This window comes from Phalacrocorax aristotelis, chromosome 4 (assembly GCF_949628215.1).
Source record: "Phalacrocorax aristotelis chromosome 4, bGulAri2.1, whole genome shotgun sequence".
In the NCBI taxonomy this organism is placed as follows: Eukaryota; Metazoa; Chordata; class Aves; order Suliformes; family Phalacrocoracidae; genus Phalacrocorax; species Phalacrocorax aristotelis.
In genome coordinates this window covers 69,483,671-69,506,334 of record NC_134279.1, presented here as the reverse complement: position 1 = coordinate 69,506,334, position 22,664 = coordinate 69,483,671, and the positions used below count along the sequence as shown (strand labels likewise).

Genomic DNA, 22,664 nt, shown 5'->3' with positions numbered 1-22,664 from the left:
AATTGGTACAAATAACATGTCAAGATGGTAAGATTTTAATTTTAATCTGTTGCATTATGGATATTTGCTTAGGTTGGAGCATGAAAAACCCAGCTTTGGTCTATTTACAAAAGACAGTTAAATAGTAGAGAGAGTTTGACAACCACAAACTCATTCAACAGTTGATATAATAAAATGCAAAGCTGCAGAAATACAAGGTGGGGGAAAAAAAGGAAACTGATAAAGCATGACATGGACATTGTGCCAGACAGACCCTCCTCTTAGGGAAGTCTGCTGGGGCCCAGGTTAAGAACATCACTAGGAAACTCATGAGGTTCAACAAGGTCAAGTGCAGGGCCCTGCACCTAGGTCTGGCTGACCCCCAGTATCAATACAGGCTGGGGGATGAAAGGATTGAGAGCAGCCCTGCTAAGAAGGACTTGGGGGTACTGGTGGATGAAGAGCTGGACATGAGCCGACAATGTGCGCTCACAGCTCAGAAGTCCAACCACATCCTGGGCTGCACCAAAAGCAGTGTGGCCAGCAGGTCGAGAGAGGGGATTCTGCCCCTCTGCTCTGCCCTTGTGAGACCCCAGCTAGAGCACTGCATCCAGCCCTGGAGCCCTCAGCACAGCAAAGACATGGACCTGTTGGAGTGGGTGCAGAGGAGGCCACAAAAGTGATCAGAGAGATGGAGCACCTCTCCTATGAAGACAGGCTGAGAGAGTTGGGGTTGTTCAGCCTGGAGAAGAGAAGGCTTTGGGGAGACCTTATTGTGGCCTTTCGGTACTTAAAGGGGGCTTACAATAAAGACAGGGACAAACTTTTTTAGCAGGGCCTGTAGCAATAGGACAAGGAGTAATGGTTTTACACCAAAAGAGGGTAGATTTAGACTAGGTATAAAGGAGGAATTTTTTTTACGCTGAGGGTGGTGAGGCACTGGCACAGGTTGCCCAGAGAGGTGGGAAATGCCCCACCCCTGGAAACCTTCAAGGTCAGGCTGGACGGGGCTCTGAGCAACCTGTTCTAGTTGAAGATGTCCCTGCTCATTGCAGGGGGAGTCGACTAAATGACCTCTTAAAGGTCCCTTCCAACCCAAACTATTCTGTGATTTATCAACTGCAAATTAAATTATACCAGAATAAAGCAAACATTACTATGCCAGAGATTCATCAGCTAAAGTGCAGAAAATGGAACTCACAGTAACAATTAAAAGGTGGAAAAGAAACTGGCATAGGGAACAGTCACTGCTGACAGCTGAACTGCTGAACTATTGGTCCATATCACGTTCAATGACCTCTTGAAGCACTGGTTACATTTAATATTTTCCCTAATTAGGAAGATTCTGACAAAATTTGAAGCACAAAAAAGGCTAAGAATATGTACAAAAACTTTTAAAGGGTCAACTGAATCATTGACAAAGTCATACAACGGAGGTTGGAAGAAGTACTGTACTGCCCTGTCGTAGGCACTCATTTTTCAAAAGATTGAGTGAGGCCAATTAAGTATTTCAGTACAAGATGTATGACACGATAAAAAAGACTAAGGAAAAAATACACAACTGCTACAGGTTCTAGTCTCTCTCAATAATTTTATTCACTTATTTAAAAAGCATAATCGGGACATGCACCCACTACACCACAGTCAGGCTCCTTGTTTGCTCTCTGCCCTGAGTTTGGTTTTCTTTGCTGCGGAGACCCCCACTTGCAGTTGAGCATCCCTGACCCCAGCTGCCCCAGGGTATGCTTCCCATATTCCTGTCTTCTGTCCATTCTAGAGCCCTGAGGAAATTACTGCACCCAAACACAAGCCCCAAGCACCTCCTCCTAGGCAGCATCCTGCACATGGAGTAGCAATGGGCACTGCCCAGAGGACTCCAGCCCTGCTTCGCATCCCAGCGTAACAGCCATGCCACCTCACGGAGCTATCGAGGGCTCATTTGGCTTTACTACTTGAAACTGGCAGGAGATCGTATCAAAGAAGTACTCACTCCCTTTTTTTCTCATTCACTGCACAGGTGAACTGTGATCTCTCAGTGAGCAGGTCTATTTACCAGTTGCTATTCCAAACTCCTTTAAATATTAATTCTGGAATTAATTCCTTGGTGGGGTGTGGGGTTATAATGCATTTGACAGCACTGAGCACTTTACAAACAGCAATATTTTTTTTGGTATAATACCTTTCTAATATAAAATGAGTAAAATATGCCATTTGACATATGGGGAGCAAAGAGCCTCTTGCATCCAATGCAAGATACTGAAAATGTCCAGGAGCTAGCGATTTGGCAGTCTCTTCTTTTACATGTTCCCATAAGAAGCAGGAACACATTTAAAACTTTAGTTTAGCAAAATATAATCGCACACACAGAGACAAAAAGAATGACATCTAGTATAATTTCTAGATGCCTTGAAGCATCTTGCCTCACCTCCAAGGGTCTTCCATGTCACATCTCTCAATCCCACAGGGACATCAAAATGGTACTGTATGCTTATGTTCAAGTAATTGAACACAAATTAGCACAAAAACTTTGTATCATATCAGAAACATTCTGTTTAGCCACACACACAAAAAATCACATCCCTGCTCAGAACAGACTGAGTAGACTTAATTGCGTGTGCAAAGCTGAGAAGTCTGCACGAGCCCAGCATTTCTCTGTTATACTATTACTGTGTCACATAAAACACTCCTAAAGGTAAAGGACAACCTCACTGGCCTGGGGCCAAGGACTGAAAAAAGCATCGAGATGGAATTAATTTCTTAGCCTTAGAATTGTCTTTTCTTCTCTGAGTCAAGGATATTGCACAGAGGTGATGATCATGAAGCAGCTGACAAACAAGTACATCTTCTGTACCTTCAACTTCAGACCAGCTCCTCATATAACATGCAGGACAACTACCTTCCTCTTACCTTCCTCATCCCACTCCAAACACAGCTCTACAACCTCCTCTGGCTGCACAGGAGGGCACTAACCTCCTCATCTAACAGTTGCATCCCTGCTGGACACAGTTTTTTGTTTGCATGACCATTCATGTAACCTACTTCTGTCAAAATATATTTTAATAACAGAGTTACGAATGGCTTACCTTCTTGTTTAAAACAGAGGCAACCCAGAGAGTATGTGTATTTCACCTCTGTTCTGTACCCACATGGATATTTATTTTTATATGTCACTACTACAGATAGAGCTCTGACAAGATTACTGAAGTCTCAGTGTCTTCCAGGTATTAAACGGTTCAGATAGTTACCAGACTTAAGGCTGTAAGCTAAAATTCACAGAATTCAGCAGGAGGTTTTTGTTACTTAGTAAACCACCTTTGGATCAGGACTTAAAACAGCCTCGAAAGTGGTTGGTGTCCAAATCCTATGACCTTAGTTCAGTTAGAACAACATGTTAGATCATGATGTACATATTAAGAAGGAGAATTAAAGTGTCTGTTACAAGTTTCCAAGATGCATTTTGGTCCAACTTTTTACTGTAGTAACAGCTAGCTTTTTCTGAACACTGAAATGGCATAATTTGTCTTCGCTGCCTACTAATTTCTGACAAAAGCAAAAATTTCTGAGAAAAGCAATGGGAAGTGGTGAGCTTTCAAAGGGCTCTTCAGCAGCCAGCATATATACTTGAGCTTCTTTAGTAAGAAATATTAGAGGCATCTTGGAGCTATGCAAAATTTCAGACAAACTTCCTTTCAGAAATGCATGTAGACTCAGGTTAACTTCCATAAATAATGTAATATAAAAAAGTAAATTAAAATAACAGTAAATTACTATAATTGAAGAGGATAAGATTCAGTTGCTTGAACATATGAATACAGTACCATTTTGGTGCCCAAGGGTACCTCAGATGTCCCTGTGGGACTGGCAGATGTGACACACACAACTCCAGACACCTGCATCCTCCTGGGGCTGCAGCAGGAGGCAAAGCTAAATGCTTCAGGGCATCTAGAAATTATATTAGATGCAATTCTTTTTTTGTGTGATTATATTTTGCCAAACTAAAGTTATAAAGGTTAGACTAAGGTATATCAAAGTTAAGGAAAGAAAAAAAAAAACAACATAAAAACCCTCAAAGCACACTTGTTTTAAAAACAACTGAAACAGCTGAATATTTAAACTTGACACTTTAATGGTGACATCTGTTTTAGATTTTAAAAATCTCATTTTAATTTGACAATCACTTTAAGTTAAAAAAATCCTTCAAAACACTAACCACGAATATACCTCTTGATTTTTTATTTTTGCCAATGGTTTCAAAAGCAAACTAAGAAACGCAAGCTGAGAAAATACACCCTACTACTCAATACAATGACTACATGCTACCCTATGATGCTTGACCAATTTACCACAGCATTAATATCCAATTTGTAAAGGACAAATTTACATATTAGGAAATGACTGTGCAGTAATGGGTGATTTTACAAAGAATAATGGAAATTAAAACTGAAATGTTAATCATCCAGAACCTTCAAAAAGGTTTAAACAGTGATTATCACCCCAGCGTGTAAAGCACACTGGGAAGGAAGTCACAGGTCAAATAATTTTAGATTTATTGTTCAATAACAGATTTGTAAATATTATCAGATACTCAAGCACTAAAGAGACAAGCAAATCTTCATCTAAAAGGTTTACTTGCTCATAAACTTCTGAGGCAGAGTCCAGCTAACACAGGGTAAACATGAGGTTTGTAGACAGCTACTATCTGTTATTAGGTCAACTACAATAAGCAAAAAAAAAAAAAAATCAACCTTTTTTAAGTCTGACAAAGAAGGAAAAAGTCAAACCTTATATATAAATAATATAAACAATTGCTCTAAGTTTAGTTACATGTGTTAACTCTGTTTCAGTGGATCAAGAGAAAGCAGTTTGACAAATTATAAGCAACTGCTCTCAACTTCCATGGTGTTTTGAAGTCTTTACATCAGACCTGTTGAAGGACTCCTTTCTGTGAAAGTTTGTCTACTGCTTTTCCAACTGACCTTATTCAACTGAGCACCGCTACATAGAAACCTTATCTTCTCAAGGTGGCACTGTTTCAGCTGTCTATGAGACAGTAGCCCTCACTGATTATAAACTGTATCCAAACATTAGATGCTCTGCCATTAAGTCTGTTGTTCAGCAGCAAGTCTAAAAATAAATGTATATATCCTCTTTCTTCTATAACCACAATTCCACTTCTATATTCAGACAAATCCTTTCCTGCAGGATGCTCCCCTTCACAAATGCAATACTGCAACATTTGAATATTACATATGGTTGATCAGCCATGTGTTGTTCCTAAAACTTCAGGAGGTGAAGTCTCACAGCACAACTTTAATGGACTGAAACTCATTTGCAAATACGAAGACTCACAGCTGTTTTCCCAGGCATTACTTAATGAGTTCTGTACAGAAAAGGGATGAATTAATACCTTTGTGCCTGTCTGGGGGAACCAATAAAACGTTGATTTATAATCTCCAGTAAATACATAATCTCAGCTGGTCCACAGCAGATATAAACAAAATACCTCATTTAATGTCTCCATTACAACTATATCAACACCCACCACATCCCACGAACAGGGCTAGTGTAACAGAGCAGACCCCCTCTTCCCATGGGTACTACTGAACTATGAATATGCATCTACCTAAAGGGTCCTGCCAGCATTTCTGTACCCTTGTCAGCACCACCAAGGCAATGCATCTCTAGCTTGGTGGCTGCACAGCAGCCTCCTTTGGCTGCAACAACTATTGTGTGAGGTGACCTCCAAGACCCTGATCAGCAACTCACAGCTTGTAAACAAGTGCCTTGATAAATGACACAAAAATTGCTTCAGCCTAAGAAAGTCTGTGCCTTATGTGTTACTGTGAAGAGGTGAAGGAAATTTCCCATCGCTAGGTAAAAAAGGAACCCAGTGCATACTTCAAAAATGACTGCCAACTTCGAAATCACTATCTAAAGCAACTCTTAATTGGCTTGTCTGGTACCAATTTGGAGGCAGGCAGATTTCCATCCAGATACACATAATCAATCCAGGCTCAGAAAGGCATACAAACACCTGCTGAAATAAGTGATTATCTGAATAAATGCAGAAGTTCTGGGTTTCTGTGCTGCTTCTTTTGGTTGTTGTTCGGGGTGGGGGTGGGGGTCGGGAGTTTAAAAGATTGTGTTTAGGAGCTCCTTTCTTTGTAAGGGTGTTGTTCTGAGCTATTTAAATGCCATTACGGATTTGAGCAGCCATTTACAAGTACCAGTCTATCTCCTGTATCCTTAGCAGAAGTTTTAAAATACTATTCTGGGAAGGCTCTAGCCTTTAAGTCTGAGTTTTGCATTTTACTACAAGAACATAAAGAAGCTTTGCTTCTGTGCTTTTAAGAAACACCAGACAAGCTCAGCAGTCCAGAGGAATGTCTAGGACCAGGGGAACTTGGAGTCATCTTTTGCAAGTTTGTCTCAATAGCAGAGCATTTACAGGAGTACTTGAAACCAAACTCTTGCTCCAAATTTAGGTGACTCCTGATTAAAAAAAACCACAACAACAAAACACAAAAAAAACCCAAAACCAAACCTGGGGACCAGAACTGATAAGCCAAATTCCTAGTTTATTCTTCCCATGTCCTACACTAATTTTTGCTCTTAAGATCTAACTAAAAACTATCAATTTGTATACTACAATAGGCTCCACAAAACAGCATGTTTCTAAGGATATAAACTGTCCCACTGAAATTAACAGGAGTACTCGCACATTTGGGCATGTGGTTTAGTTGAAGTCTGAGCTCAGGTTTAAGAGCCTTAGGAAATCACTCTTCAAAAGTTCAACACAAATACACTGAGATCTTTGCAATGTAATTTTTATATACAATTCTGGGTATAGTCAGTACATCACAGAATCATAGAATGATTGAGATTGGAAAGGACCTCTGGAGGTTAACTGGTCCAACCCCTCTGCTCAAGCAGGGCCACCTAGAGCCAATTGCCCAGGACCATGTCCAAATAGCTTTTGAGTATCATCAAGGATGGAGAATTCACCACCTCTCTGGGCAGCCTGTGCCAGTGTTTGGTCATGCTCACAATGAAAAAAGTGTTTCCTGATGTTCAGAGAGAACCTCCTGTGTTCCAGTTTGTGCCCACTGCCTTTGGTGCTGCCACTGTGTGCCAATGAAAAGAACATGGCTCTGTCTTCTTTGCACCCTCCCTTCATGTATATACATTGATAAGATCCCCCTGAGCCAAGCCTTCTCCAGACTGAACAGCCCCAGCTCTCTGTCCTTCCTCAGTGATCCAGTCCCTTCACCATCTTTGTAGTCCCTCCATGGACTCTCTCCAGTCTGTCCATGTCTCCCTTGTACTGAGGAGCACAGAACTGGACACAGCACTCCACATGGGGCCTCAACAGTGCTGAGCAGAGGGGAAGGATCACCTCCCTGCTGGCAATATTCCTCCTAATGGAGCCCAGGATCCTTTTCTTTGCCACAAGGGCACACTGCTGGCTCGTGTTCAACTTGGTGTCCACCAAGATCCCAGGTCCTTTTCTGACAAGCTGCTTTCCAGCTGGGTGGCCCCCAGCATATACCGGTGCATGGGGCTGTTCCTCCCCAGGTGCAGGACTTTGCACTTCTCCTTGTTAAACTTTATGAAGTTCCTGTCTGCTCATTTTACCAGCCTGTTGAGGTCCCTCTGGATGGCAGCATGACTGCCATATCAGCTACATCTTCTAGTTTGATGTCCTCTGAAAACTCTTGAAGGTGCACTCTGCACCATCCTCCAGGTCATTCAGGAAGATACTGAGCAGGATTGGACCCAGTATTGACCCCTGGGGTTACCAACTAGTTACTTGCCTCCAACTAGACTTTGTTTCACTTTGCTATATTTCTAGAATATAACTAGGCAGAATGAAGATGTTACATTTTTCTACTGTACACAGCCGGATGTTTGAAATCATCAGAGACTTTGGAAATTAGAGTGATTCTGGAAAATGCTGAAGTAGTGGATGCTTTTGTCCTACTCTAATGGAAGCTACAAACACCTTTTTATATCTGTAAACAGGATGTATCCTTGAGGTATAGGCTGCTTTCATTTCCAAGACGCTTCACACCGTGGCATGAGCTCACCTGCTAAGTTCTCCTCTGTTTCTTATTGCCACAAGAGCTCTTGGTTCTATATTCTGAAACAAATTCTCACTCATATCTTAAAGATAAATACCTTTAACTACAATCACTGTCATGGCTCAAGGAGAAGATAAACACAACAAAAGAGCTCACAGAAAAATATGAGAAAACTGGTTGATCCACACTTTGTGTTATCATGCTAATGTCTAAGATTCATTTCAAGAGCATCTCCAACCAACCGTTTTGTCATTGGTGGCCACCAGAGCAATTCTGAATTGCTTTCATTTCTCACCTACAACTTATTGACAGTTTTTAAGGAATCCTTAAATGAGTCAAGAGTCTTAGGAAGGAGGATCAGTTAAGAAAAAAAGAAAAAAAAACAAGGAAAAAACACACTAAAAATAACGATTTGACAAGTAAAATCAAAGCTTAGTTTTCAGAACAGCCTTTAACTGCACAGGCTGTAAAACTACTATTCCATCACTGCCTATTTTAGTGCAAGTGAAGGAGTATTTTTAAAAGGACTTGGTAAAGCAAAATGAAAAATTCCTATATAAGGTTCCCTAAATACACAACTATCCATCACTTCAAATATGTCATTTTTAAGAGGTCTTGTAAAGAAAATTAGAGTTTGACACAGCATCTACGGAAGTCCTTAGCCTGATTTAAAAAAAAAAAATAAATCACAACAATTCCTTGGCAAGGACCACTTGGATCAAGAACGACTAACTTGAAAGGGATTCACCACACAGATCTTTCCTTGCTAGACATGTAGTACAGTATCTATGAAGCTCATTAGCCCTTTCCCAAATTTAGCTCATTTTGATGTAGAAATTGATATTTGTAGCAACAACAGAATTTATTTGCTAAAATAATCAGTTGTGGGGGGAGAACAGCTTGTCCAGTATCACCATGTGTCACAGACTTATTTCCAGCTAACTCTTTTTTTAAAAAACGGATAATCTCTAGCCAGACATGCCTTAAAGCTACTCAAATTCCTCAAAAAAAGTGGAATATAAAACTGTAAATCATGCTGTTCAATGACAAAGATAACATCCAATTAATAAAGTTCATAACCACTTAAACAGCAGTTTGGCAAATACCAAATGTGTTTTAAAAAAATTGAGGAAAATCTACACAAAGACACCAATTAAAGACAAATTATGAGTTTTCTCTGCTGTACTTTGTTTTGCATTGAGTGTTTACCCAGAAAGGGGTGACCCATAAGGGCTGTCAAGCCAGCCCATTCTCCTCAAGAAGCCAATTCCCATCTCTAATCATTGCTGCTCCCTCCTGTACCTTATATTGCTTGATTACGTCTTTTAAAAGCAGGATGACCAAAACCACCTGCAACGTTCAAGAGATGGACAAATCAGGAATTTTACAGTTTTTCTGTTTGTTCTACTCTTTTTTTTTTTTTCTGGAAGCACCTACAGTAGCAATAGGGATTAATCAGAAAGTGTTGTCTCAATAAGTCTTAGGATGCAAGCCAAGCAAGGTTTTTAGGACGACATACTATGAAACAGTACATGACCTACAAACATAAAAAATAGGGTTCCCAAAGTAAATAAAATCTATTTTTCCATTAGCCTACCTATGGCAAACAGCTGTTCTGGCTAGAATCAGGCCAGACAATATTCCCCTAAGAGGGTAAGTGTAAATTTTCACTTTTAAAACTGAAGTTGACAATGCACTGGCCTTTGTTTTGCAGGGAGTAATCTGTCAGAAAAATGGCCTGGGTGATTAAATTGCAGAATCACAGAAACAGAGAGAATGGAAACACCTGAAGGGCAGTGTTTGAAGAATTGACAGGTCTGAAACAGTTCCTCCATATCTTAATATCTGTTTTTTCCTTCAGTCAGATATATGGAAAGCTGTACATGCTACACAACCAAAAATGGCCCAAATAAAATAATCTTGTAGCCAGTAGCAATAATTCAGTGCCCGCATTACAGCAGATAACATGATTGCACTCCTGTGGGCCAGCGCTAAGTTGTCACCTACAGCTGCCATGGCTTCCTGAAGAATTAGGGACTCTGGCTTACCAAAGACTAAAATAAGATGCTAGCGCATGAAAATGAGCAACGCTTCTCTCAGCAGTCAGGGTGGTGAGGAGAAGCAGGTCACCAGCATGTGAAGTGGTGGTGCTCTGTAGTCCGATCACCAGCCAGCTTTACCATTATGTAATTTCCCAAATCTCAGTGGAGACATAGTAGATGTGGTTTCCTACAGGTTATGATCTACAAGAATCAGAACCCTGAACAAAAACCATTGCTAGGATTTGTTGGATGGGAGGGAATTAAGACAGGGGAAAGAAAATAAGGATATTAAACCACAGCAGCAGAGAGGACCAGTGTCATGACTGCAGCTTTTCTCTTTCGGAATAATCACTCTTGGTAAGCGCTGCTCACTAGAGGAACACCTTCATACCTAATACTCTAAAAATACCCCTGGAGACAAATAGAATAAAAGTCTGTATACTCAGAATCCAGAAGAATGCTTGTATTTAAGTATTACAGTCATTATTAGATTTTTTTTGCATCTGCTCTATTATACTATAATTTTAAAATTGGATGTAGTAGTGTTTGGCAAGTACATGTCAACACGGTATGACAGAAAAAAAAAAGTAAATACACTTCTAGAGTATTTTAGCCTAAATATTTCCAGGAGAACCAAAAAATAAGGGAATACTCCATGTAATTCTACTTTAAAAGGTACCATTTCTTCTGGGCTATCTGTATAATCTTGTTTTCTCAGGTTCAAATTTAAAACCAAAATTGGTACAGAGAAATGCACCTAGGATGAGGAGGAGATTAAAGTGCTTGTTTTACTAGATGAGATGAAGTCTAACCTGAAACACATGATGGGGGTAAGTCAAAGGAAACACGCTTGGGCAGGGGTAGAGAAAGATATTAAGGGATAAATAACAGTTGAACAACAGAATAATGAGAATAAGCCGACAGAACTGACATGAAAAGGTATCAGAAGGAAATCAGAAGATCCTCAACCATCAGCCCTTCCAGTAGAAATCCTGGAAAGGCTTCAGGAATAGGAAATAGCCAACCAGCCTTAAGACAGTAACACAGCCAAAGCTGACCATTGCTGTCCAGCACCTGATTTGGGGCTGCCCACATGCCTCCTGCTTCACCTGGGCTGGTCTTCATAAATAAAAGATTGCTTAAAGAAAAAAAGCATCACTTTGGGGCTGCTTAACCTACTTGACACAAAAATCAGTAATGACTTTCTGAATGGCCTCAAGCAGTAAGTGCTTTGGAGCTTTTTTTAATCACACTTCCATGTTTAAAGACACACTGTTGCTTTCGATAACAGGAAATAATCAATTAGGTTGTTAAAAAAAGCTTGTAAGGCTATGTCCCACAGCCTGCATAAATGCTCTCCTTTTCTGTGGAAAGACTTCTACAGAAGCAGAGACACCTTTGTAGCCAGGTAGTGACCTGACAGTAGTTGTTATGACATTGTACCTGACGCTGTAGTCAGGTAGACACCTGACAGTGCAGGAGACTTCTACAGAAGTACGGAAGGCAACAACCCAGTATAATCCAGAAATATGCATCAAGCTCCAGTTTAAAAGCCAAATTTTCTGCTCAAGCTACTTCCGCTGGGAGTCTGTTCCAAACATCACTCTGCTGAATTTCAGCATGGAATTACTCACAGAACATTTATAAGTTATTCTTGTAGCAATTCTGTCCTTGAGATTAAGCCACTTTAGTCCCTCTGTAGTTGTTCTTTCTTGTGTTAACATGGTGCAGTCAGTTCCTCTCCCTTCCCTCTGTTTACTTGGCCACACAAGCAATGTTTCTGTCATCTGCTCTTACAAGACAGGACCTTGGCCAAGCCTGCAGCCCTCCCCATATCCACTCCTCTTCCAAGCAGCCTCTTCCAGCAACATGCTTCGGTAGGTCTTTGTCCCACCTTTCTTCAAATCCATCACTGCTTAGATACTACGGTTAATAACCACTTAGATACTTGCTCAAGTTACAAGTAACACATACATGAAAGAGCTCAGGAGCAATTGTTATGAAACTACGACAGAAGACAAGTATTTGTAACTAGTATTATTTACAACTGACTGAAAGAAACAAGCAACCTACCACAGAGCAATAAAAACCACGCCTGTGAGTTTTTAAGCCATGATCATTAAAAAGCTGGACATTGTTAGACAGACTTAACAGAGGTGGTTTTCCACAGGCTGGTGCAAACAGTTGTGCAGATCAGTGATCACTGGCAACAAGCTCCTACTGATCGCAGCTGTCCCGTCTATTTTCTTTAAACAATTTACGAATTTTACAAAGGTAGAACTATACCACAGAGTGGCTTATTACAGCCTTGGACTAAGTATAACACTATGTCCTCAGATCCTGAGGAAAGCGAGTGTTTGCTTTACAGTTACAGCTGAAATCATTAAGACACCATGAATGTGAGGCTGTCTCCAAAATACAGTTGCTGTGGATCTGGAAACTGGCCTCACTTCAGATGCAACAAAGATTTCTCCAACAGAAGAAATGGCAGAAAAGAAATTAAATAATATGGGAACGATTTGATGCAGACAACTAGAATGGCCTGCAAATGTCTTAAGCCTACTTTTGAACTTGATTGAACAAAGTGACAGAAATTTAAGCAAGGTGTTTTCCAGGGAGGGGAGAAAGGAAGGTGTTGGAAGGATTAAAGAACTCAGAAGGAGGACACCATGTTTGCTGTCTCCCAGCTTCAACAGAAGTGAACTCATCACATGTACCCTCTGCAGCAATGTCCGCTGGCAATGACTGCTGTTCCTGGTGTAAAACACCCACTGACTTCAATGGGAACCACACAAAGCTAGGGAAGGAAATCCTGGCTTGACTGAAGCCAACAGAAATTTTGATAAAGCCTTCAAAGAAGGCTAAGATTACACTAGGGAATCATATTACAAACAGCCTGAGGTTTCCCCTCAGTACTAAATTTTATTAATATATTAAAAGGAAAATACACCCACATACCCAACTGGAAAATTCAAGCTGGCTCCAATAATTTTGCTGGAAATATGCTAATTCACACCAGCCAAAACTTTGCTCCTCTTACATGCTAATTCACCCATCTTGAAAAGAACTAATTCTACAGATAAAGCATATTTCTTACACAAATTAAAGGCTATCTTTCATGGGGCAATATTAATTAACTCCATGCTAAAGCAGGTTATAGAAGCAGAAACACAACCTTCATAATTTGGTAGTGAGGAGGGGAGGAAAGCGGAGAAAAGAAACAAAAAGAGTGAGCTGAAACCAAGGAATAAGTATTTCTTATTCAAAATGTCTCAAAGACCTAACAAGGAAATAAGAATTTGCATAACACCTCACCTTTAGAAGTGCACGTGTTTAAAAAAAAAACAAAACAAACACCAACAAAAACCCCCACAAGCCAAAAACCAAACCAAAAAAACCATACTATGTAAGTGCTGACATATATTCTAGGCAGTCAAATCAGCCTCTTGACATTTAATACACTCATTTGTAACAGACTAGCTTTCAAAGCAAGAGAAGGGACATCTGTAGAAGCCACACAATGAAGGTCAGTGAAAAACATGTTAAGCTTTTTTCCTAAAACCTGTTGCTTTGGTGGGGGAGCAGGGGGAAGTAATCTGTCTTTCAGTAAAGGGTAAATTGAATCAAAACATTTGCCTTCAGGAGAGCTAAACAGGGTAAATGAGCCCAAAGATAAAGGGACAGAATAGGAAAGCCAGTCAGACAAAAATGAAAGTGTCGAGGGGGATGGTATCATGTATTTACAAAGGAGTTGAATTTGGATGGACACAGGAAGACAAGCTCCCCTCGCTTTTCAACTGTTTACTACTTTTGCTGGCTGTCAGAAGGGATTCTTAGTTCGGGTTTCATTGCAAGAGGATTGATGCAGACGTTTCCTCCATACTGCCTTGAAGATTGATCTCCCAATGAAAAGTATTTCCAAGTGCCAGCCTAAATAAACCTCGACCTCATTTATTCAGAGTAATGACGACATCCAGTGGCCACCAAGTTAATCTCAGCCTATGACAGCAAGATAACCTCTTTCAGAATAGATAATCTCTTTCCATAAAGGTATATATTAACTCTGCTCTTCCACCTCCTAGTCTAAAAGTAGGAGTGCATTACAAGGAACACTATAATCATTGAGTAAGAGTCTTTCTATTCAGGTCCTCATACAAACTCTAACCAAGCCTTTTTCAGTTCTACCTCACACTGAAAAACTATAAATTAAAAACACAAAAAAATCTCTTAAACACTTCCATGGTACTCAAAGAAACTGGAAACCAGCAAAAATAAATGTGTCAAGAAATGGGAGTGGGGTAGGAGAACCTGCGTAAGCACACACACAGCAGCTCAAGCTATTGAAACTGTTAGCCACCTCTACCAAATTCAGTCACATGTTCACACTTTTAAAAGACATGTAAGAAACCACTTTTCAAAGGACTTAAAAACAAAAAAAGTGTTTGTGTTTTCCACTTTTCTAAGAACTCAGTCAAAATTTGGAAATATAACTCTTTAAGCATGCTTGTGTTCTTTCACAGAAAACATCTGTTAAATACCTACTTGCCCAAATATTTCTGGCAGCCCCAAAACTTGACCAGTGAAAACACCAATACAGATGAAAATTGCTGTGACTTGACCCAATGAACCACGGATTTCCTTAGGAGATATCTCACTCAAATACATGGGAAGGGCACTCAGAGAAATGCCTGCGAAGGAAGGGAAAAAAAAAAAACATTAATTAAGTCAAATTGCCTTTTCATTATGCCAGGTACAAAACAAAAGTCTACAGAAGGAGTTTGAGTGCTAATCTGCTCACAAGAGGGGCATAAAAACATGCAAAGAACAGATTTATATCTATTCACAGATAATATGATTTATCTTCTCTGCATGTCTAATTACTCTTGTGCCATTTAATAACCATGGGATTGTTTATCTATTACAGATATGCAGTGATGTGCATAGGCTGCTATTTGATGAGAAGCACCAAAGGTTACTCAGAGATGAGAATCACCAGGAGAATGGATTTTATATTTTAAATTTGTTCATTCCAAAGCAACCAAAGTCACGGTAGCACTGGTGCAGGCAAGGGAAAAAAATACCAACCCAATGCATCAGGCAGAGAGCACAGATACTGTCAGATGAAATATTTTTACTGTAAAAGGTATTAGCAGATGTTACTCTCAATACAGGCTTACAACTGCAATGAACTCTTAATAGCAGGCATAAAACAAGGGTGAGAATGCTGCTCAAAGCCAGGAGAAAACAGGCACAACACCCTGCTCAGTACAATGACAATATTTACAAAGCTGCGGAAGTTCAGTTATTTGGTGGCAATCTGAGACAAAAATTAGCAGTCAGCACCAACATTACCAATGAACTTCATGTTGCAAGTGACAGACACATCCATTTTCAAATGGTAGCTTGTGCTAGCTGACAACATAGACAAAACCTGCCTGGAAGGGGGCTTAGCAAAGCAAAGGCCAAAGCCTGTTCCATTGTTTAGAATCAGGCAACTACACTGAGAGGGTAAAACCATCTTAATTCATCAAGTCTGTCTCCATGTTAGGTAAATATTTCTCACCATCTACTGATCTGTGAAGTCTCCGAGAGCCTCACTGCTAGCTGCACAATTATTTTGGTGCACCCGTGCCTACATGATTTACTTTTAAGCTGGGAAGACCATGTTGTTAGGAGCAAATGACAATGTACCAAACTTTCCATTTAATCCTACTGGTATTAGCATGGGATCCATTAGCTTCTAAACACAGAGCAGCAAACAGCTTTAATAAACAGATTACACTGTCCTAGCCAAAGGATTTTCATGGCATGAAGACAGATGCACTCTACCAGGGCTGGAAGAGGAAAGGGGGAAGAACAACCTGGCTGGACAGCAGTGGCTAGCATCCATTCCAGTGTCTTCTCCAAACATCAGATCCTCCGACCTTTATTCTGCTGGTTTGCCCAAGAGAAACCAGTGTGACTAGTCCCTGAAAAGCCTCTTTAATGTAAAGAAAGATCTAACTGGGGGAGAGGAGAAAGATTATGCATGGCACCAGCATTTTGGATATGTACAGCATGATAAAAGCTTACCTGCATCAACACCCATTATAATGCGGCCCAGTATGAGCATTTCAAATGACCCTGCCAACAAGGCAAGGGACATCAACAATGCAGCTGTCACTGCGAACACATTATTGAGAAGCAATGTACATTTCCTAAAAAGAAAATATATTTTATGTAGACATCAGCATGACAATAGTTAAATCTAGTCACATTCAAAGCACTCTAGGCAATTATACTTAATTATCCATAAATAAAACCAAAAAGGGCCTAACAAACACTACCTCTTGCATGTTGCATAGAGTCCCAAAGTACAACACTATACCCAAATGGATACAGTTCCAAACTTGTGCCACAGCCTTAAAACAAAACATATCATAGTTAACTAAAGAGCGGTACTTCAAAGGCATGGCAATTACCCATCCTAAAAACTTGAGTGCCATGCCAGAGACTCTGTATATAAATATAAACAAGCATACTCTGGGTAAACGTATGTATGTAGGAACCAGAGAATATACTTCAAACAGCAATAAGCTGACATAACTACAGGCATTCTTATGCTACATATAGTTTTTGCCATTTTGAGAACTTCCCAACACTGACATATTTATGACATTATAATTAATCCTTAAACCCATGATATTAAAAACATACACTGAGGAAAATTACTTACTACTTGTAGAGTTAGAAAAAACATTTGGGCTCACAGGAGTGATAAAAATCAACCTCCTTCCAAAAACTGTTGAAATTAACTGAAAAACTGATTTACACCTTCTCCCCTCCCCCAATTTTTAAATTATTTAATTCTATAGCAGTCAAATAAAATGTGAAAAAATATTTCAAAGAAAATAAATGTTCTTTATGGAAAATTATTACTTTGTTGAAAAAATATAAAGAAAATCACAAAAATATATTTTTAAAATTTCAAAGCATCTAATTTTCTCATTCATACTATAACAACATCTGTATTTCTTAGCTCTCATCTTACAGAACTTTCTGCTCTAGTTTGAGGGACTCATTAATTCAACAGTGACTCGTAAGCCTCATAACTTCTGCAGAAGGAAATACTTTACAAAAGAAGTTATATGTAGGATTTGATGGGCCTTTGACAGATTCAAGCACTGACATCCAAGGTCTCATTTCCTGAACACATGGAAGAGTGGTTAAAGTTACAAGATCAGTAGCTGTGCTGCAATGATTCTTTATTGAAAGATGAAGTAGAAAATCCACCCAGAGAACCACGGCTACCTCTCTCCACAAACATGGATTTAAGTGGCTTTTTCCTACATTACAGCCTTCAGGTGAATGGCTGGAGAAGCCATTATCATCTGGTTCAGCCTTGTGAGCGACTGAAAAGTTTCTTAAGATTCCCAGGCAGAGTCACAGCCAGGGCTGGGAAATCTGCCGGAGATGTGCTGGCCTCTCCCCAGCACATCACAACCAGATAGCTTTGCATTACGTATGATCTAACACAAGACAAAACACCACCATTTTCATAATTACATGGCAAAAGAATGATCGTACCCTGAGTTTTCCATCTGTGAGTCACCTCACTTAGTTCTACGTGCTAAAGCAACAGAACTTTGTTTTTACCAGTCACATAATTAAGCACAGTTTTGTTTTGGCTCTAGAGGCACAGCTCAATACTGAAGCCTCCAATCCCACTCACAACATATGAAGAAAACGACTGATTTGAAAACTAATTTGCCTGGAGATAAACACCACTGATGAAGTAATATATGAGGATTCTATTAACTTTGATAGTAAATGGCACAGGCTGAAAATATACCAATTTTATTAAAAAACTGAAGTGGTATTAAATTTGTAAGTATTGTCAATGGACTTTCAGTCTCTATATACTATAATTTCCATGCAAAAGAAGAGCAATGACCAGCAAGGCTGTCTACCCTCTTCTGTTCCAAAGCAGGCGGTCCTCGTTCTTCTTGAGTTCAACACGTAGGTACCAACCAGAAATCTCCCACCCATTGAACCAGTCATCCAACTTGTTACAACAGATCAATACATTTTGATAGAAAATATCTTTAATACTGATTTTTAAATTACTTTTCCTGTTTTCTAGTGGTTTTTTAACATTGTTTGAATAACACTGAAGATCAAACAATGAGATGCAACATAGCTGTCAAGCATGATGACTTTACCATTTGAAACAGATTTTTCAAATGGACATAACTTGAGAAAGCTAAAGCGTTATAAATAATGCCAGAAATGGAAACAAAATGTTCATTCAGGTCAAACAAGTGCTTCATCTTTCATCTTTTTACCAAAAAGTGATTAATCTCAAGTTATTACTTTCTTCTTCTTTAATTTAAATAAAACCTAAAAAATATTTATCTTTTTAGAAGTTGGCCAGTGACCCCTTATTCTATGCAGCAAATAACAGAAAAGTGCAGCCTAACTAAGATAAAAACAAAGCATTTTGTCTTTGCCAGATTGAAAAAAAAAAAAAGAAAACAAGAAAGTAAGACGCTGTTTAGAGTTTACTGTATAAAGCATGTAAATTTTTGGTAATGAAAACACTGTGCTGGGTGTCTGTTGCAAGGTTTTGGAAGTGAAGGGGCTGCAGCAGCAGCTTCTCTGAGGAGATGGAACATGGGAATAATAAGGTCAGTAGAGGAGAAGGCGCTCCAGGGCTGAGCAGGTACATCCCCAGAGGAACTGTGGCCCATCGAGGACCCACGGTGGGGTCAGCAGAGGGAAGTTGCTGCACTCTGACTCCAACCCCCTGTTTCCTCACTGAAGGGACTGAGCATGATTTGCAGTCACAAGGGGGAAGAGAGGAGCCTGCAATGATGTTCAGCCTGGGAAAGTGGGAGGAAAGGTGTTTCAACGTTTGTCTTGTTTCCCAATACCTGATCAGTAATGAAATATTTATGCTAATTGGCAATAAATTAAGGTAAATTCCCCAAGTTGAGCCTGTTTTGCCAGTGACCGTAATTGGTAAGTGTTTTCCCCTTCTTTAGTTTGATCTATGAGTCTTCTCACTCCTGTTCCTTGTATTTCTCCCCAGTCCCCCCCACCCCACTTGGGTGGTGGGGAGTGATGAACAGCTGGGTGGGTGCTTTGGCTGCTAGCTGGGGCCAAGCCACCACAAACATAAACAGTGGGAACAACTTCTCGTCATAGCTCCTAAGAAAAAAAAAATACAGCAAAACCCTCCAAACTCCCCACGATGTCCGAGTTTACTTCCAGTCAGGTCACATTATATTCAAAATAGCTACAATTATAAAAAATCCTACGCTTTCTTGGTCATGTAGGCCAAAACTGTACTACCTTCGCAACAAGGCATAGGAAAAAGAAATCAAAAACCCAAACAAACCACTGCTTGTATAGCTCTAATACAAGGTATATAAAGATACCACACTTAAAGCACTGCAGCAGACACCTTCCCTTGGGAAGGTCTAACCACTCTTGCCAGATAACTGTGCTCACCACACCTACAAAATGTAAGTGTGCAAACTTCATTGCTAAGCCACCATAAGAACAGACACACACTGATGTGTTGGCCAGCCTAGTCCTTTCTCTCACATTCCAAACCATAAACTGACCAAGCAATTGTCCAAATGATACATGAAACCTATTTAAGTATAAATGTCATACCTAGTTCTTACAGAGCACGTTTCATTTTCAGTCTTGCTGAAGGTTATAGAGCACAATAGCATCCCTATTTCTATAACTGGGTAAACAGAGGAACAGACAGTGAAGTGTACTCAACCTAAAGCTAACATGCAAAACAGCGCCAGACCTGGGAAAGGGAACCTGGGCTCAAGTTCCAGTCCAGAGACCCACACAGCTCTGCTGCAGCTATTGCACTAAAAATACTAGACTAGCACTCACTTAGATACGAAGATTTTTATTCCTTCCATTCAAATAATTCAGAATTTTCTCCAGCCAAAAGAAATAAAGCATTTTTGCATTCCAAAAGGAAGATGCTTTCAAAAACTTCTGATTGAGCATGGGGCATTTGTCAGAAGCAGCTACATCCTAAGCCAAACAGTAAGTTTTGCAACATAGCGCCAAAACTGGTTCTAAGACTATCTGTACTGCTGCAGGAATATAACTTCCAATCCTGTGCTCAATCTGAAGTAGTCCTAAGAGAAGAACTGACATAAATCAGTTTCTTACAAGCATTCCTGCTGAGACAGACAGCTCACCCATCAGCTAGACACAAAGAGAGCTAAACTTTAAAGATTTTTTTCTGCCTTTCTCATTTTTAGGCATTTTGGATATTGAAAACACTTGAGAATCTCTTCCTCAGAATTGTCCCTGCCTTTTTGCAAAATCACATATGATTAATCTCCCGTAATTTCAAGGTTGTCATTTGCTCTCATGATATTGGATAGTTCCAGAGGCCAGTACAGAATCCTAGCAACTACGTGCCCTCCACGGCTGCAATAACTTTAATTAGGGATTTGAATTAATAATCCTTTCATCTAAAACTTGCAACCAGGAAAATGACAGAATTAAAGTTTCATCAAAAATATATTGCTGTCTCAAAATTCAGTAATAAGAAAACCTCTAGAAGCTCCACTTGGGAGCAAATATGATACCTTATACAAAAAGTACAGTAAGGAAGCTAGGTGTTTAAATAACAATCTGTGTGTTCTTTAGCTAGGTGTTTAAATAAAAGGCAGTAACAGATTGAATACTGGATCACCATTTCAACTACAGCAGATACCTTAAGAATAATGAAGTGGTAGCATTACTAAGGTAATCCAGATAATTTCCCTTAATCGCTTCATACTCAAAATGGGTCCCTGTGATAGAGTGAAGGCCTTGTCTGTCTCCTGCAAACACCTCCCTAGAGATGGCCTAAGCAATCCACTGAGCATATCATGGGTGTTCAGGATACACAACAGCAGCTGCTCTTTGGTAGAAGAGGAGAATTTAAATTATGAAGTGTCAAAGCCACATTTGAACATGGAACTTATGTGGATGAAGGCTCTCTCTGAAGAAAATACATCTCTTGAAGTAAGCAGGGCCTAAGACTCTGCTAATTTGTTATTAACCTTACAGCAATACGAATCAAAGGGGCTCTTTTTAAAGTCATACATTATTTCTGGCTAATGCTTTTGATCCTCCTTAGTTCATTATTCTGTGTCAGTGTAAATGGAGATGTGCTTCATCATACATACAACCCTCCAACCTACACTTGAACGATTTAACACTGAAGTATTTTATTGTTCTGTCAACATTTCATAATGTGCTCCCCAATTACCATACCGATAAGTCAGACTGGTCTCCTAGACCAGATGAACACACTGCAGTGTGAACAGCAAACAAGAACCACCCTTTATCCAGTGTCCCTGAGAGATGCAATCCCTTCTCATCCCTAATCGAGTACTCATACACCATATCTATAAGAGAGCTATAAGTTTTCACAGTTTAACAGGGATAAACTTAATAAACAGGACAGAATCTGCAAACTTTGAAGCTCTGCCCTGGAAATACGATCTGCTCCCACCAAAGTGTTATCAATACAACTGAGATCAGACACCACTGTAACAAACCTGCACACAAAGCTGTTCTTCACCAAAAATTCAAGCCTTCTATGAACCCATTTTTTACTTCACTTTTTAATAAAGTAAAGAAGACTCAGCAACAATTCTGGGAATTAATCAGTCTGAGTCAGGCATAGTTTCATATATTTAAGAAGTGTATAAAAGCCAAATTGATTATTTGGCAGAAGAAATTGCAAACCTGAAAAAAAACAATGTGACTATGAAAAATGTTTAAGAACTGAAAATCAAATGGTGGAGTGAAGGGACAGAATAAATTAATGACGAATGGATAATAGATTTACTGTAAGCATGAAATGGAAGAACCGAAAAGCATGCTCTTTGAGGTGAAAACTGAGCTGTGGGAGTTGGGAGAATGACAAACAGGTCTAGGAGAGTACAACCTAAAGTGATGGGAATAGTAAAAATGTAGAACAGAAAAGTGAGAACAGTGGAGGTAGATGCTTATATTTAAGCCTTCTCCAGTGATTTAACTGAGCAAAAATTATCAAATGATAGACAATTTACAAGTAAGGAAAAGCCAAAGGAGCAGTTAAGATGAATGCTATAATGGCTTTTTCTTTTCCATGCCCTTCTAAATATACATAAATTACAAATTACTTTTAAAATTCTCTTCAGAAGACACTATGAAACAAAAATTTGACAGAAATATCTAGTTAGTACCTGCAGAAAAAATGCAAACACACACCGGCACAAACATTCCTAAAATACTCATATTCCCTATGTCCAAGACTTGGTCAAAACTGCATTGCATAGAGCAGGGAAGGCATCCCCAAGCCTGGGGAAGACCAAACATGAACTTCATCCTAGTTTAGTCCTTCAAACTGTATTTTAAGTAGAGACAAGGGGGAAAAAAAAAAAAAAGAGTAGATTTTTATTACCATATGACAACAAATGTTGTCAACAAGCAAACAAGACATGTTGATAGGTTTGTGTACAGTAAGATATTCAGCAGACTCTAGAAACAAGAATCTGCCAATCTT

The 22,664-nt window shown here is 39.6% G+C and overlaps 1 protein-coding gene across 3 annotated transcripts in view; it reads right to left on the bottom strand.

The window, feature by feature from the left end:
- SLC2A9 (solute carrier family 2 member 9) overlaps positions 1–22,664 on the bottom strand; it is a 114,610-nt gene that overhangs the window by 77,235 nt on the left and 14,711 nt on the right. For all 3 annotated transcript variants that reach the window (XM_075091875.1, XM_075091876.1, XM_075091877.1), the window contains exons 4-5: positions 16,175–16,299; positions 14,645–14,790 (exon numbers count right to left, since the gene is read on the bottom strand). In XM_075091875.1, the coding sequence (XP_074947976.1) occupies positions 14,645–14,790; positions 16,175–16,299 (271 nt within the window). The remainder of the gene's footprint in view (positions 1–14,644; positions 14,791–16,174; positions 16,300–22,664) is intronic.